The sequence below is a fragment of the Lobosporangium transversale genome (genome assembly GCF_002105155.1).
Source record: "Lobosporangium transversale strain NRRL 3116 chromosome Unknown BCR41scaffold_102, whole genome shotgun sequence".
NCBI lineage: Eukaryota > Fungi > Mortierellomycota > Mortierellomycetes > Mortierellales > Mortierellaceae > Lobosporangium > Lobosporangium transversale.
This window is the reverse complement of record NW_019029080.1, coordinates 25,013-38,661: the sequence shown is the minus strand read 5'-3', so window position 1 is coordinate 38,661 and position 13,649 is coordinate 25,013. Positions and strand designations below refer to the sequence as shown.

The window sequence follows — 13,649 nt, the reverse complement described above, 5'->3', positions numbered from 1 at the left end:
GGCCGGTGCACGAAGTACGCGCAAAGGTCGGAACCTTAGGGCACGCGTGCTGATCGACTCCGGTGCTTCCGGTAACTTCGTCTGCTCTGAATTCATAAGGGATCTCAAGAAGGAAGACTTACCGTTTACTACCCTTACCTAAACCAGTCAGGATCCTGATGGCTCGTGGCCAAAGCTCTGTCTCGTCAACCACGGCTACTCTTGCTCTCAGTATGGGCGACGAGGTAATGAGAGAAACGGGAGTCGTCGTTGATAATTTGAGATACGATATCATCCTAGGGCAACCCTGGCTGCGAAAGTGGAACCCGCAGGTAAATTGGCGTACTGGAATATACAAATGGCAAGGTCGAAAAGGTTGGCAGGCGATACGCAGCGTAAGGGAGGAAAATAATGGCCAGCTGGCTTCAAATATTGAATCTACCGGGGCGAGCGACAATAAGAGCGTTAAGGAAACTGCAGAAAGGACAATGGAAGGAGACGTCATAGAAAGTGTCGCAGAGACAGTGGCAGGCACAGACGAACTGTGGAATACGACAGTAAGAGAGGGCGAGGAAGCAACAATGGGAAATGTGAAGAGCGATGGAATGGAGCAAGTAGAAATGGTGAAAGCAAATGAGGAGACAAAAAAATGGGGAATCTACAGAAAAAGAAAAAGATCATCTGATCTCAACCTCTGCAGAGCATGAGGCCAAGAACCGTACAGACGTTCGCCTCGTCGGAGTGAAGCATTTCAAGAAGATCCTGAATACTACAGAGGATTATGGAGTTTGCTTTATCAGTGGGGACGAAGTAGAGTTAGTGGTCAATTCCGTTGACGCCGTCGGTGAGGGAGCAGAAAAGGTCCCAGAGAGATACCGCGCGCTGATAGAGGAATTCGCAGACTCCGTCTTCGCCGACTTGAACAAACTTCCCCCACACCGTCACGTTGATCATCGCATCGAGACTGGCTCGGCCCTCCCTATCGCCATGCCGGTGCGGAGGATGTCGCCTGAGGAACTGGATGCATTAAAGGAGCAATTAGAAGAGCTGCAGAAAGAAAGGCTTCATTCGGCCCAGTATTTCCCCTTGGTCAGCGCCGTTGTATTCGCTAGGAAGAAAGACGGAAGCCTCCGTCTGTGTGTAGACTACCGCGCGCTCAATGCAATTACCGTCAAGAATAAGTACCCTCTGCCACTCATTGATGAATTCTTCGACCGATCTCAGGTGCAACCGAGTTTTCTAAACTCGATTTGCAATCAGGCTTCAATCAGATTCGAGTTAACCCCAGCGACGTGGAAAAGACCGCTTTTGGTACCCGCTATGGTCACTTTGAATATTTGGTGATGCCTTTTGGTTTGACTAACGCACCTGCGTCCTTCCAGGGGATGATGAATGAAGTTCTGCAAGGCGGTCTAGATAAATTTTGTTTAGTCTTCATGGATGATATCCTGTATTCAGTCGCAACCCTGAGGACCATAAGGAACATTTGCGTTGGGTACTTGAACGTCTGGCGAAATATCAACTTAAGGTCAAGATGTCCAAATGCGAATTCGGCAAGCCTGAACTCCTCTTCTTAGGCCACGTTGTGAGCGGTGAAGGCTTGAAAGTCAACCCCTCAAAGACAGAAAGCATCCAATCATTGACGGCGCCCACCAATGTTCAAGAGGTTCGTCGATTTTTAGGTATGGCTGGCTACTACCGCAAATTTATTAAAAATTATGCCTCTCGGGCCGCTCCCCTCACAGATCTCACAAAAGAAAAAGACAACAACAAAATCAAGACCAGACCTCTCCCCTCGCCGTGGGGCGAGAGAGAACAAGCTGCCTTCGACGACCTCAAGCAAGCCCTCGCCTCAGCTCCCGTTCTACGCCTTGCCGATTTTTCTCACCCCTTTTTCATCGAGACTGATGCGTCCCCACTGCCATTGGTGCCGTCCTGAGTCAGGACTTTGGTTCAAACGGCCGGAAGGAAATGCACCCTATCGCTTTCATGTCGAGGAAATTAGATGAGGGTCAGCAGAAATGGCCAACACATGAGCGCGAATTGTATGCAATTGTGCGCGCTTGCGACGAATGGCGTACTTATATCCAGGGCAGAACAGTCAACATCTTGACCGACAATCACAGTTTGGTGTTCTTAAAACGACAAAAAGGCATGAGCAGACGCATGGCGGGATGGAGCCAACACATGGAGCAACAAGATCATGTTATCATCTATCGTCCGGGCAAGGATAATCCTGTTGCCGATGCTCTTTCTAGGCCTAATGAGGAGAATACCAAGGACGTCACCTGCAACTTCATGGAACTCGCCAACGGGGAGCTCGGAATAAAAGAGAGTAATGCAAAAGTCAAGGTAGTGTTCTAGGGGGATCTAAGGGTGCAATAAAGGTATCTTTATTCAGGGGGAACTATGCTACAGAACTAGATAGAAAAGTAGACCTATTTATACTAGTTAATATCCTGTTGCAAGGAATGCTCTAGAAATATGGGCGAAATACTATGTTGCACAAAATTATTATAGTGATTTCGCTTGCATCCTCTAGTGCACAGGCCAAGACGAACCAGGTTTCTAATCCGCGCTCATGTTGATTCCGTCATGGTAAAGTACTGGAAATCATCAGCATTGCCTAGAACGTGCCCTGTGTGTCTATAAAAGTACACGATTCGGAGTTGCTTCCTTCCGTTCTTGGTTGCATATTCGGGATCCTCGCTGTCGTCTTTCATGTTGTGAACTGTGAGCTTTGCTGTACAACCGACTTTCTGGCTAGGCTTTAAGACGCGTCTTCTTTTCTTTCCCTTGGTTCTTGCCCTGGGTCGAGAGAGACACCTTGAAGAGAGCCTTGAGAAGCCTTTTGGATGCGACTTCCGCCTCGTGAATCTTGTCCACGATGGCATTCGTAGGTTTCAACATAAAAGACCTTGCTTCTACCGCCTGGCTGATTATCTTGATGTTTGCGTAACATCCAAGTAAAAAAATGATCACGACCGTCTCGTTCGAGCCATGAGTCGAAGTCCTCCTTGTCTACGTAAAAAACACGAGGCTTGTAGTCGTACTGAGTGGTGCAGGTTTTCCTTACAATCTCATCTATCACGGCATCATCAACAGTTGACTTGATCCATTGATAGTCTTGCAATTGAGGGGATAAAAGTTCGGTTGTTATTTTATTGACATTTGCATCGACCCCCCTGTTTAGCTCTGGACTCTCTAAGCCATCTGGTACGAGTGGGCTTTCCGCGATATCAGGATTTGCTAAAGGATGGATGCTACTAGCCTCACCAAGTGCTGCAGGTGTTTCATGCTCTGTCTCCGACCCGGAATCCGACGCATCGCTCGAATAGTCATTACAGTCAGAATCCGGCTCCTCACTCAGACAATCAACGTCAGAGGCAAGCTCTTCTAGGTCATCAGCACTATGTATTTCGTTTAATTCATCATCCAATAAGCTAAAGGTAGCATATTCTGAGCTCTACAAAGAACATAGTAACGAGAAATTGAGATAAAAAAATAAGCTGTGTGAGCATTTATTATTGACAGAAAAATAACATTGTCAACATACCATGGTGTTTGTTCGAAGATGTTCTATTAATGTGCTTGAAATGATCTAATTGAATGCTGAAATAAAATACACTTGTTAACCTACATTCAAAATTCAGTGATTCATTCAACATTCAACGCGCGACGGCAAGATGCGCTTACAATTGTGTATAGCGAAAAGTGAATATGGGAGTGGAGGGGAGAAGTGCAAAGCATAAAAAAAAAAAGATGACGTATTAGAATCGCTTTTATCACCCCCCTTAACCCAGGGAATTCGGACAATAAAGGGGGGTGTTGTGCCGGATTTTGCGAAATTTTGTGGATCGGTAGCCCTGAGTAACAGATCCCAGTATTTGAGGAGCTATGGACGTTTAAAGTTCCCGGTCGAGAGTAAGAAAATATTTTATCATAATAGCACGTGACTGAACACTAAGCTGCAATATGGCCCAGAATATCCTCTTTCGAGTAATCTAGGCCCCAGGTCTCTGGTCCCAGTATTTGGGAGGTTATGGGTCTCCAAAGTGACTGATCGAGAGAAAATTTTCGTGTCCACGTGCTGTGGTAAGTGCAATGTTCAGAATCTGCATTTAGGGTGGGTGCAATGGGGATTTTGCCAAATTTTTCAAATTTAGTATGCTGATATAGCCGAGCATTCCTATCGATTGATGTAGGAACCAGGTCCTAGGAGCCAGTATTTGAGGATTTATAGTCCTTCAACTTGACCGGTCGAAAGAAAAATAATTTTTTTTATGGTAGCAGAGCTTCTTCCAAGTGCAACCATCCTACGTCCCCTACATGCACCTATTCAGAGCCTGGCGCTGTCAGTCCACGCTTACGTACTCATATAGTCACACTAAAATAAGGAAACATGCCCTCTACGTCATCCCGCAGAGACCATTTTTCAGGGGCCTTTTTTTTCTTTTTTCTCACGATATTTTATTCTTCCTTGTCCTCCATCATTTTTCATTTTCTGCCTTTGTCTTCCTCTGCTCTTCCACACACATTCACATTGACATTGACCATTGACATTCACATTCGCATTTACATTCACATTCGCACTCACATTCACATTCATATTCTCATTCGTCGCCTTCTTTCATCAGCTTATTCTCTTCTTACTCTTTCATCTTATTTTCCCTCCCTGCTTTCCAGTGCTGCTGCGGCTATTTCTCTGTAAGTTTTCTTGTCCTTCTTGCCTAATTAACACCGAGAGAAGCTTTGAATCTCCGGGTATGTAAAAGAGTTGACACTGTGCGTTGCCGTGGACGGGATGGGGATAAGCACCAAAATTTTTTTAATTTGAACAAATTACCCACCGTTTGTTACTTTTTCCATTTCTGTTCAACTTCACCCTTTCATTTATTTCGATTTCTTTTTTATTTTTTTGCATGTGAATTCCATGTTGCAAAGCTCCTTGCCCATCCTCTTCAAATTTTTGCCCCGTCCATTGCTGTATTTTTTGCCCTGTCCTTTGCTGTTATTTATTTTAATCTCGAACCCGCTCTTTTCTTCATTTTTTGCACTCGATTAACTTCACTGCAGTTCAGACCATTTTCAGGGGCATTTTCTTTTCTTTTTTTTTTTTTTTTTTTTTTTTTTTTTTTTTTTGTTTCACACGATGTTTTGTTTTTCTTTGTTCTCAATGCCTTCCACCCTCTTTCTTCTTTTCCTTCTCCGCATCTTTCTTTCCCTCTTTCCAAAATATTACGTCTTTGTCTCTTCATTGTTTTCATTGTCAGTCTTGACAGCATCGTTTTATTCTTCTGGTACACCCTTCTTTTTTCTTTTTTTCAACGCTTTTTCTTTATTGCTCCACCGCTTTTTTCCCTTACATCATTGGACGTCCTCTCGTTCAACTTCTGTTTTTCCCTTTGCTCTCCAGCAACTTGTTTGACCTGAACAGTTTCATAATCACCAAAAAACACTTTTCCCACCAGACACAGTATTATTTTAACACCCCTTTTTCGAAGTTGCAAAAAAAGTTCCTTGCAAGCGAAATTACATCACAAATTTGTGCAACAGTATTTCCTCTAATTTTCTGGAGAATTCCTTCAGCAGGAAATTAGCTGCAATAAATAGGCCCACTTTTCCATCTAGTTCAGCAGCACAATTCGCTTGAATAAAGACACCTTTTTAGTACCCTTAGATTCCCCTCGAGCACCTTGACATTAGCAGCTCTTCTTTGTGCTGTTTAAATTTCACTATCCGCCCTATTTTTTTTTTTGTGCTGTTTAATTTCCACTATCCGCCTTATTTTTTTTTTTGTGCTGTTTAATTTCCACTATCCGCCTTATTTTTTTTTTTGTGCTGTTTAATTTCCACTATCCGCCCTATTTTTTTTTTTGTGCTGTTTAATTTCCACTATCCGCCTTATTTTTTTTTTTTGTGCTGTTTAATTTCCACTATCCGCCCTATTTTTTTTTTTTGTGCTGTTTAATTTCCACTATCCGCCCTATTTTTTTTTTTGTGCTGTTTAATTTCCACTATCCGCCCTATTTTTTTTTTTTGTGCTGTTTAATTTCCACTATCCGCCCTATTTTTTTTTTTTGTGCTGTTTAATTTCCACTATCCGCCCTATTTTTTTTTTTTTGTGCTGATTCCACTATCCGCCCTATTTTTTTTTTTTGTGCTGTTTAATTTCCACTATCCGCCTTATTTTTTTTTTTGTGCTGTTTAATTTCCACTATCCGCCCTATTTTTTTTTTGTGCTGTTTAATTTCCACTATCCGCCTTATTTTTTTTTTTTGTGCTGTTTAATTTCCACTATCCGCCCTATTTTTTTTTTTGTGCTGTTTAATTTCCACTATCCGCCCTATTTTTTTTTTTTGTGCTGTTTAATTTCCACTATCCGCCCTATTTTTTTTTTTTTGTGCTGATTCCACTATCCGCCCTATTTTTTTTTTTTGTGCTGTTTAATTTCCACTATCCGCCCTATTTTTTTTTTTGTGCTGTTTAATTTCCACTATCCGCCTTATTTTTTTTTTTTTGTGCTGTTTAATTTCCACTATCCGCCCTATTTTTTTTTTTTGTGCTGTTTAATTTCCACTATCCGCCCTATTTTTTTTTTTTGTGCTGTTTAATTTTCACTATGCGCCCTATTTTTTTTTTTGTGCTGATGCCACTATCCGCCTTATTTTTTTTTTTGTGCTGTTTAATTTCCACTATCCGCCTTATTTTTTTTTTTGTGCTGTTTAATTTCCACTATCCGCCTTATTTTTTTTTTTGTGCTGTTTAATTTCCACTATCCGCCTTATTTTTTTTTTTTTGTGCTGTTTAATTTCCACTATCCGCCTTATTTTTTTTTTTGTGCTGTTTAATTTCCACTATCCGCCCTATTTTTTTTTTTTGTGCTGTTTAATTTTACTATGCGCCCTATTTTTTTTTTTGTGCTGATGCCACTATCCGCCTTATTTTTTTTTTTGTGCTGTTTAATTTCCACTATCCGCCTTATTTTTTTTTTTGTGCTGTTTAATTTCCACTATCCGCCCTATTTTTTTTTTGTGCTGTTTAATTTCCACTATCCGCCCTATTTTTTTTTTTGTGCTGTTTAATTTCCACTATCCGCCTTATTTTTTTTTTTTGTGCTGTTTAATTTCCACTATCCGCCTTATTTTTTTTTTTGTGCTGTTTAATTTCCACTATCCGCCCTATTTTTTTTTTTGTGCTGTTTAATTTCCACTATCCGCCCTATTTTTTTTTTTGTGCTGTTTAATTTCCACTATCCGCCTTATTTTTTTTTTTTGTGCTGTTTAATTTCCACTATCCGCCTTATTTTTTTTTTTGTGCTGTTTAATTTCCACTATCCGCCTTATTTTTTTTTTTTGTGCTGTTTAATTTCCACTATCCGCCCTATTTTTTTTTTTTGTGCTGTTTAATTTTCACAATGCGCCCTATTTTTTTTTTTGTGCTGATGCCACTATCCGCCTTATTTTTTTTTTTTGTGCTGTTTAATTTCCACTATCCGCCTTATTTTTTTTTTTGTGCTGTTTAATTTCCACTATCCGCCCTATTTTTTTTTTTTGTGCTGTTTAATTTACAATGCGCCCTATTTTTTTTTTTGTGCTGATGCCACTATCCGCCTTATTTTTTTTTTTTGTGCTGTTTAATTTCCACTATCCGCCTTATTTTTTTTTTGTGCTGTTTAATTTCCACTATCCGCCTATTTTTTTTTTTTGTGCTGTTTAATTTCCATATCCGCCTTATTTTTTTTTTGTGCTGTTTAATTTCCACTATCCGCCCTATTTTTTTTTTTGTGCTGTTTAATTTTCACTATGCGCCCTTATTTTTTTTTTGTGCTGATGCCACTATCCGCCTATTTTTTTTTTTGTGCTGTTTAATTTCCACTATCCGCCTTATTTTTTTTTTGTGCTGTTTAATTTCCACTATCCGCCCTATTTTTTTTTGTGCTGTTTAATTTCCACTATCCGCCTTATTTTTTTTTTTGTGCTGTTTATTCCACTATCCGCCCTATTTTTTTTTTGTGCTGTTTAATTTTCACTATGCGCCCTATTTTTTTTTCATTTGCCGCTGCTTTGCTTCCACTAACCCATTCTTCCTTTGTTTTAGTTCGAAAGAGTAACCGCTACATGAAACATGGATCAACGCGAAACCCACTCACGTTCCTGGAACTGTTCAATTTGCCCAAAGGTCTTCGAAAAAAGAATACATCTAAAGAGACACATGACGACTATCACAAGGGAGTATTAACATTACACTTTCCAATTCTTATGGCATCAACGAAAGCTTGCACGTGTCCCGTTTGAATGGGTTATTTCTTGCCCTTTTTGCAAAAAGGCAATTAAAACGAGGAAAGGAATCAAGGAGCACATTTCCAAAAACTGTGAACTAATACCATTGAAAATCATCAATAACGCTCCTGATCAAACATCTTTGCATGATCACCCAAATGCTACAGCAAAGGAAGGCGTCATCAACGGTCCTGACCCAGCATCTTTGCATGATTACCCAAACGTTTCAGCAAATGGGGGCATCGAGGAGCAAAGCCAAGCACAACTTGAAAGAATCGTCTTGAACCAACAAGAAATCAAGAGTCTCACTACTCCTTCAACCAATCCACTAAGTTCGGCTTCACTTTCTTCGCCTGCTACATCCAGCTCTCATTGGGAGAACTCGTCTACAGCAACAACCGACCAAAAAAAACGTTCCTTCAGGGAGCTAGCTTTGGAAGCATCAGAGCAAAGTCATGGCTCGCAAACTGAAAAAAAAAAAGCATTGCTCTTTGTTGAATTATTAGAGGCAGTTCCCATCGTTGTAAAAAACAATCAAGGGGATGAAGAGGTTCTTCTTGCACATGTGAAGAACTGGAGCGACTTTCTTCCAATGGGCCCTTTTCTATCACCACCGAAAGAGCATTGCCCGACAATATACTGCCGATGTGCAATGTTCCAAATGCCAACCTTCTCAAGCACCAGATTTGAAAAGTATTTCAGAGTTCACATACGCTTCAATTCTTGAACAGAGGAAGTACTTGAGCTGGACAAGAAAGTAAGCCAATTTCTAAATGAAGACTGGCTCTAGAGAGTACAGCACGGAGATGTGCATGTGCCAAGATCCTTGCAGGATGCATACTAGTGAAAACCACAGCAAGCAATTCCCATGCCCTCTTAATAAATTGCATCGAAGTGTATGGACGAAAGAAGCATATCGATGTTCATGTGTGAACCGTTCCAGTCTCCAAAGGGATCGCCACTAAAACATCAACTCCAGGAAGTCACGAGCACCGATATGTGGGCGTGTATCCAACAACAATGCATTCAAACGATGGTGAGAGGTTAGTAATCGGAACTCACACAATGAACGCCCTTGTCACATCAATCAATCCGCATTGACCGAAAAGAGAAACCATCCGTAGGCGGCAAAACTCTTTCTTCTTGATTGAAGATGAAAGGACTCATTCAACACAAGGATTTATCTTGACAGGAATCCATCGATAGAGCAATGGAGATTGCAAGTGACAAGGACGTTTGGTATAGCGAGCATGAAAATAAAGTGGAGCAAATCCGTCAAATTCGAAGCAAATTGACAAGCTACAATCATACCTCCTTTGTCGAGCATGGGGCCCATTAACTCCAAGTCACTTAATGCAGCCCTACAGCATCTTCACTCTTGTGAGTAACTACAGCTCAGAAAAGGAGCAGACGGGCCGCAGCGCATTTGTTCAACCAGATTGCAGTCAGTGTATTATCGAAGAAGGAATTTGCGAAATTGGAGCACTCTGTCTACAGGAATCTCTGCGTTATGTAAGAAACCAAGTCAAATTTCAGAAATTTTGAGCAGCATCAACACTGAATCAATGGAGAGCAAACAATTCCCATAATCGGGAATGAAGAGCTTAACAGGAATCAAAAAGAGCTTGCACAGCTTCTTGTATCAGGCTACATTGAACCGGCCAACAAAAAATCGATAACATTCATTGAAAAACGATTTTCTGCATGACACTCCAAAAAATTTCGCAGTCTTATTGGAGTCCCTTAGACCTGCGAGAAGAGGTAATAAACTTCCGCCTCTGAAATTTAATTTGCTTAATTCGAATAAATATCGAATTCCCTTAGATGTGGTACCATTAAGGGTGATAATAAAGGCGATTCTAATACGTCATACTTTTTTTTTTTTTTTTTTTTTTTTTTTTTTTTCACGCAGAAATGCGATCTTGATAATCAATTCTTCTTATACACCTCTGTCTCTCCAGGTAAAAATCGTTGATAATATTCAGCTCGCAACTGTTGCCATTACGCGTCGAATGTTGAATGAACTCTGAATGTAAATCAACATGTGTATTATTTAGATCATTTCATCGAACAAGCATTATGGTGCGGAGGCAATGTTACCTTATCAATAATATATATTTGCACATATATTAATCACTCTCGGTTCTCCTTGACCTTGCTTTCTGTGTAGAGTGCAGAAGTTATTGAGGATAGTCGTTGATGATGTAGATGAAATAGATCGCGCTGATGATCTAGAAGAATTCGATTCTGACTGTGAGCATGGGAGCGAGGAATCAGACTCTGACCGGGACTCGTGGAACGTTGACTACAATGACTATTCGAGTGGGGCTTCGGATTCCGACCCAGAAATAGAGCCTGAATCATCTGCAGCTCCTGTTGAAGCCATTAGCATCCATCCTTCTGCGGATTTTGGTACCGGGGAAAGCTCACTTATGCCGGGTGGCTCAGAGAGTCCAGAACTAGACGAGAGTGTCATTGCGAAGGCCAATGAAATAGCAACTGAGATTTGTGCTCGGAGGTGCATGATTACCAATGGATTAAGTCGACTCTCGATGATGAAAACGATCAAAGACATTGTAACGACTCCCGTACAGAACCGTATGACTATCTGCCCCGTATTTTTTACGTGAACGAGGAGGACTTCAGCGCTTGGCTTGAACAGGAATAGTCGCGATCTTTATTTTGTTTGGATGCGCCGTGTACATCGAGATAATAAGGCAGATGGCAGAAGCAAATACTTTTATTTTCAAACCTACGAATGCCACCCTAACCATGACTCGCGAGGCCAAAATCGCGTTCAAACCGCTCATCAAGACTCCCCTCAAGACTCCTCTCAAGATTCCCCTCAAGACCCTGGGCAGGAACAAAGGCAAAAGAAAAGGAGGCGCGTCTTTAAGAAGAGCCAAAAAGTCGGATGTAGAGCCAAGCTTCTAGTCCACAACATGAAAGACGATAGTGGGGATCCCGAATTAGCAATGAAGGAGGGAAAGAAGCAACTCCGTATCACGTATTACTATAAGCATACAGGCCATGTCCTCGGTGATCCTAATGATTTTCAGTATCTCAACTCAGTGCTCCTAATCGATTCGATACAACCGAAATTGAATGGATTGAATGCATTCGATTCGGTTTCGGCTCAGGGTAAGTTTGTACCGAAATTGAATGCTCCATTCCTGTATCGAATCGAATGAATCGAATGTGTTTGAATGATACCCCTAATGTGTAGCATGGGTCGTATGATTATATCGAAACCGTTTACCGAATGTATCGAAACCGTTTACCGAATGTATCGAAACCGATTTACCGAATGCATCGAAGCCGATTTTTTAGCGCATCGAATGTATCATGCACTATTTAATACGACTATATCGGCTTTTTGAATAAAAAACTTGACAGGTTAGAATGGGCTTACACAATTTGTGCGCCACGTACATTCGACTAACGTTCAAATGTTGGAAATATATTTAAGTTTTGACTTATCACTTACACTATCATGCAAAACTGATTCAATAATTCATTCCCATGTGCATTTCTTTTTTTCATTCCTAGAAACCGTATATGCATACACCACTCATACTTTGGTTTAATAAAGCTCCCGTCTTCTTCTACGTCATAGTGATGCGTTGTGACATTAGCTTGTCTCATTTGAATAGCTAATGGCTTTTTTGTTCATGCAGGTCATTGAATCAGTTCACATGTGCCCATTCGGTGGCCAAAGATCTTTATTCTTTTGTGAGCCATAACCTTACATCAATAGATAGTATTCCAACCATGGGCATCACTGACAGCTTGCAGTCTCTTATGGATACCTATGATGAGTTTGCGGCAGAAGTCCACTGGGATCCTGTACCATTCAACCGATATTCGCTCCCATAGTTCATCACAGCTCTTAGCTCGCTCCGGATACCTAGAGAGCCGCCTATCCAATTCTGCCCACATGTGTTCAATAGGGTTGAGGTAAGGGGATTGTGCTGGCCACTCTAGAAGTGTACCTTCCTCTTCTGTCAGATGTACTGACTCCAAATACTTCGTAACAATCTTCGCCGTGTGCTTCGAGTCATTGTCGTGCTGAAAAACGATATCGCTTTTAGTTAGGCCCCAGTCATCAAGCGACATCTGTAGATCCTCCTGGAGTAGTTTGATGTAAAGTTGTGCGCCCATATTATTGTCAATCTTTGCAATGTATCCAGGTCCGTACCATGAGAAGCATGACCACACTTTAACGTTACCACTCCCAAACTTGACAGTGCCTTGCACCGACCTGCGAGTGAGGCGTCCCGGAGTGTCGTCCCAGATCCACTGCACGCCATCAGAGCAGATTCGGTTTATTTTCGATTCATCTGACCAAATAACCTTTTTCCAATCTTCCAGAGTCAATTCCTTATACTAATTGATAAAATGCAAACGAGCTTTAATATGCCGTCGACGTAAAGCTGGCTTATGTACACGCCTCTTTGCTGTCAATCCTAACTCCTTGAGCCGTCGTCTAACGGTGGTCTCAGAAACAGCCGCTGGTATGAGCTGGTTGGCTCTGACGGTGGCCTCAACTGCAGACTTGAGTGTACCTCGTTTCATGTTCACCTTAAGATACTGCATGATACCTCTAGGTACTTTCCTTGGTCGACCGCCTTTATTGACTGGCATGTACTCCTTATTATGTGCATAGATCCTGGTGGCCGTCGCTATTGATATACCAACACTAGCAGCAGTTTCTCTAGTAGACATGCCTCCCATCATTAACCTCCTGGCTTCGTTGACTTTCCTTTGTGGAGTGGGTCTCATATTCTGTGAAGGTATAGTTAAGAGAGAGTTAAGCAAGTGTTCATAAAGGAAAGAGAGAAAAGTCCTTTTTTTACTGGCATTAAATGACGTCCAAAAGTTGTCATGGGCAACATTTTAGACCACATGTGAAACTGATTCAATGACCTGCATGAACAAAAAAGTCATTAGCTATTCAAATGAGACAAGCTAATGTCACAACGCATCACTATGACGTAGAAGAAGACGGGAGCTTTATTAAACCAAAGTATGAGTGGTGTATGCATATACGGTTTCTAGGAATGAAAAAAAGAAATGCACATGGGAATGAATTATTGAATCAGTTTTGCATGATAGTGTATAACGAATGTATACAGAACTATAGCAACTAATTTATGGGAGAACATTCATCCAAGAGTCCAGGATGACCAAGCGCTGGATCGTCGTAGGGCTAAGGCTATTTCTTTCAGGTGGCAGGAAGAACTTGGCTTGCGAAAAGCATCTTTCTGCCGGGGTTGATGTCACAGGGACTGCAAGATAGTCCTTTGCCATATTCGCCAAATTGGGCAAGCGCTCCTTTTGTGATCGCCAGTACACTAACTCTGGAGGCTCATGTTTACTAGCAACTAG

At 41.4% G+C, this 13,649-nt stretch overlaps 4 protein-coding genes across 4 annotated transcripts; 3 read left to right on the top strand and 1 right to left on the bottom strand.

The window, feature by feature from the left end:
- Positions 1 to 2,558: 2,558 nt before the first annotated feature.
- On the bottom strand, positions 2,559 to 3,729 carry BCR41DRAFT_402629 (hypothetical protein; the record flags this gene model as incomplete). Its single annotated transcript, XM_022029327.1, has 4 exons — positions 2,559 to 2,695; positions 2,806 to 3,445; positions 3,536 to 3,580; positions 3,676 to 3,729. 4 exons carry the CDS (start codon positions 3,727 to 3,729, stop codon positions 2,559 to 2,561), a joined length of 876 nt encoding a protein of 291 aa, XP_021875111.1.
- A 4,926-nt stretch (positions 3,730 to 8,655) lies between these two features.
- BCR41DRAFT_403550 (hypothetical protein) lies at positions 8,656 to 9,402 on the top strand (the record flags this gene model as incomplete). The annotated part of the gene is made up of 1 exon (XM_022029352.1): positions 8,656 to 9,402. A coding segment is annotated over one exon (333 nt), but the record flags the coding sequence as incomplete, so codon positions are not given.
- A 212-nt stretch (positions 9,403 to 9,614) lies between these two features.
- BCR41DRAFT_390973 (hypothetical protein) lies at positions 9,615 to 10,891 on the top strand (the record flags this gene model as incomplete). Its single annotated transcript, XM_022028313.1, has 4 exons — positions 9,615 to 9,773; positions 9,990 to 10,022; positions 10,174 to 10,222; positions 10,434 to 10,891. The coding sequence occupies 4 exons, from the start codon at positions 9,615 to 9,617 to the stop codon at positions 10,889 to 10,891; spliced, it is 699 nt and encodes a 232-aa protein (XP_021875109.1).
- A 13-nt stretch (positions 10,892 to 10,904) lies between these two features.
- On the top strand, positions 10,905 to 11,635 carry BCR41DRAFT_18628 (hypothetical protein). The gene has a single exon (XM_022019788.1). It carries the CDS (start codon positions 10,952 to 10,954, stop codon positions 11,450 to 11,452), a length of 501 nt encoding a protein of 166 aa, XP_021875108.1. The 5' UTR covers positions 10,905 to 10,951; the 3' UTR covers positions 11,453 to 11,635.
- Positions 11,636 to 13,649: the final 2,014 nt, after the last annotated feature.